The sequence below is a fragment of the Vicia villosa genome, unplaced genomic scaffold, assembly GCF_029867415.1.
Source record: "Vicia villosa cultivar HV-30 ecotype Madison, WI unplaced genomic scaffold, Vvil1.0 ctg.000006F_1_1_1, whole genome shotgun sequence".
Classification (NCBI taxonomy): Eukaryota; Viridiplantae; Streptophyta; class Magnoliopsida; order Fabales; family Fabaceae; genus Vicia; species Vicia villosa.
Window position 1 is genome coordinate 389,790 of NW_026704936.1, and position 3,128 is coordinate 392,917.

General features: G+C 41.1%; 1 protein-coding gene across 1 annotated transcript; it reads right to left on the reverse strand.

Moving 5' to 3' along the window:
- Positions 1 to 1,247: 1,247 nt before the first annotated feature.
- Positions 1,248 to 2,707, reverse strand: LOC131621490 (uncharacterized). Its single transcript, XM_058892542.1, has 4 exons — positions 2,605 to 2,707; positions 2,030 to 2,499; positions 1,354 to 1,591; positions 1,248 to 1,291 (listed from the first exon to the last, which is right to left on the reverse strand). The coding sequence occupies exons 1-4, from the start codon at positions 2,705 to 2,707 to the stop codon at positions 1,248 to 1,250; spliced, it is 855 nt and encodes a 284-aa protein (XP_058748525.1).
- Positions 2,708 to 3,128: the final 421 nt, after the last annotated feature.

The window sequence follows — 3,128 nt, forward strand, 5'->3', positions numbered from 1 at the left end:
ACTATGCTTATTTACAAGCTAAAGTTCTTCTTCAAAATCTTATCTTTTCACACCTCCTTTTCAACATTTCAAACAAAGTGAGCTAAGAAATTAAGAGCCCATGGATAACCATGGATGCAAAGGGTGCTTTTTTAACCTTCCCTTTGTATAACTTACCCCCCGAACTCAATCTCTTTTTAAAAGGTATTTCCTGTTCTTTTAGCCTTTCAGATATTTGGATAAAATAAAAGTCGGTGGCGACTCTTGCTTACCGCAACATTTTCAAATATTAAAAGTCAGTTCACCGTATTACACCTCCAAATCTTCAACACGAACACTACAGCAGCAAGCTCTTAATCATGCGTAGGATAATTCTTCTCATGGGTTCTCAATTGCCTCGGCGCATTAGCAACAACCTTATCATTTTGCATGAGCACACCTCCTAAACCCATCTTAGAAGCATCACAATAAACCACAAAAGATTCTTCCGGATTAGGCAATATCAAAATTGGTGCCGACGTCAACCTCTTCTTCAACTCAACAAAGCTCTCTTCACAAGAAACATCCCACACAAAAGCTTTACCCTTGCACGTCAACTTAGTCAACGGAAGTGCTAACTTAGAAAAACCTTCAAGAACCTTCTATAATAACTAGCTAATCCCAAAAAGCTTCAAATCTCGGTGGCCGACTTAGGAGTTTCCCATCTTAACATGACATTAACTTTAGACGGATCCACGACAATGCCATCACCAGAAATGACATGCCCCATAAAACTAACTTCTTTCAACCAAAACTCACACTTGGACAACTTAACATACAACTTCTTCTCTTTCAAAACATGCAACACCAACTTCAAATGCTCAGCATGATCTGATTCTGATTTAGAGTAAATCAAAATATCATCGATGAACACCACCACAAAACGATCCAGATACTCATGAAAGATACGGTTCATGTACTCCATAAATACTCCAGGTACATTAGTAACACCGAAGGGCATCACGGAATATTCATAATGTCCATAACGTGTTCTGAAATTCGTCTTCTGCATATCCTCATCTTTCACCTTAATCTGATGGTAACCCAACCTCAAGTCAATCTTACTAAACACGCGTGCACCAACCAACTGATCCATCAAATCATCAATTCTTGGAAGTGGATACTTGTTCTTGATTGTCACCTTATTCAATTGACGATAATCAATACAAAGTCTCATACTTCCATCCTTCTTCTTAACCAATAACACTGGAGCTCCCCACGGCGACACGCTAGGTCTCACAAATGTCTTCTCGAGCAATTCTTACAACTGCTTCTTCAATTCAGACAATTCAGATGCAGACATCCTGTACGGTGCCATAGACACGGGTCTAGTACCAGGTACAAGATCAATGGAGAAATCAACTTCTCTCTCTGGCGGCACATCAGGAATTTCATCAGGGAAAACTTCAGGAAATTCGCACACCACCTTCAACTCTTCTATTATAGTTTGATTCTCAACGGACATCGAAGCAACCAAAGAAAACACTTGAACATCTTCTTTCATCAACACACGCATCTGCCTGGATGACAACAACTTAACACCTTCTTCTTTAGGAGAATAAAACCTTACAGACTTATCATAGAAATTGATGTGAACACGGTTATGCTCTAACCAGTTCATCCCCAAAATCACATCCAAACCTCTCAACGGCAAGCAAACAAAATCAATAAGAAAGTCTCAGTCGAAAATCAACAAGGGACACTTTAAACACACAAGAGAAGTAGTCACCAAACCCTTAGCCGGAGTATCGACAACCATCTCTCCGTTCATAGCAGATAACATAAGACCCAATCTTTCAACACAATCAGCAGATATAAAGCAATGAGAAGCACCGGTATCAATAATAGTAATTAAAGGAAAGCCATTAATGAAACAAGTACCTTTGATGAGTGAATCCTCACTCATGGTCTGAGTTCCCTACAAGGCGAACACCTTTCCACTAGATTGCTCTTTCTTGGGCTTCTGACACTTGCTTCCAATATGTCCTTCTTCACCACAGTTGAAACACACCATATCCTTATACGTACATTCAGACAACGCATGACCAAACTTCCCACAACCGTAGCATCTTCTAGCATCAACGTTGCACGACGTGCTTTTATTACCAACCTTACCACACTTGAAGCACACAATACCAGCAGGAGCGTCTCCCCCACTAGTCTTCTCGCCATCACTAACTTTCTGCTTCCCCTTTCCATTTGAAGCTTCATAAGGCTTGCCACGGCCTTGTTGACTCTTACTCCTCTTCTCATTAATCACACGATAATGAGCATTGTTGTCTTCCTTATAAATCCGACAACTATCCACCAAATCAGGGAAGATACAAATCTTCTGATAACTAACCGCCTTCTTGATTTCCAGACGCAAACCATTCTCAAACTTAATGCACTTGGAAAGCTCACCATTCGGTCCTTCATAATATTGGTCAAACTTAGCCAATTCACCAAACTCGGCAGCATACTCCACAACATACTTATTTCCTTGCTTAAGGTCAAGAAATTCAATTTCCTTCTTGCCACGGACATCCTCCGGAAAGTACTTCCTTAAGAACTCCATGCGAAACACAATCCAAGAGATCTCCTCACCATTAGCCTCCAACCTCCTATGGGTCTCTAGCCACCAATCATCCGCCTCGACGGCTAGCATGTGAGTCACATACCGAACCTTCTGATCAGGAGTGCAACCCATCACACGGAAGATTCTCTCAATCTCCTTTAGCCATGTCAATGCGCCATCAGGATCATGAGTTTCCTTAAACACATGAGGGTTCTCTCTTTGGAAGGTAGCCAGATTGCAAGAAGCAGCATTCTCACCACCATTCGGCTAATGTTCCAAAGCTTGAGCGATCGCCTCCAAAGCAGCAGCAATCGCAGCATCATTCCTCTCATCCATCTCAACTCTTCACTACAATACAAAAGCAATCAGCACAAAACAACAATACAAGATTGTTAGAATACACTACAACATGACACTTGGCCGGACAAGACCGACCTGCTCTGATACCACTATTGTAAAACCCCAAATCTACCCCGTAAATAACAGGAAACATCAGAGTACAAAATCTCAAAATATATGGAACAGAACGATTCGGGTCATCACAATTTAAAAC

What these genes read in the sequence shown, in the direction of transcription:
- LOC131621490 (XM_058892542.1), bottom strand. Translation starts at nt 2,707, where the DNA reads ATGGGTTGCACTCCTGATCAGAAGGTTCGGTATGTGACTCACATGCTA. An exon ending in TAGGAGGTTGGAGGCTAATG is followed by an intron (nt 2,500 to 2,604) that starts GTGAGGAGATCT and finishes ACCTTAAGCAAG; the next exon opens with GAAATAAGTATGTTGTGGAG. An exon ending in CTCCATTGATCTTGTACCTG is followed by an intron (nt 1,292 to 1,353) that starts GTACTAGACCCG and finishes TCTGAATTGAAG; the next exon opens with AAGCAGTTGTAAGAATTGCT.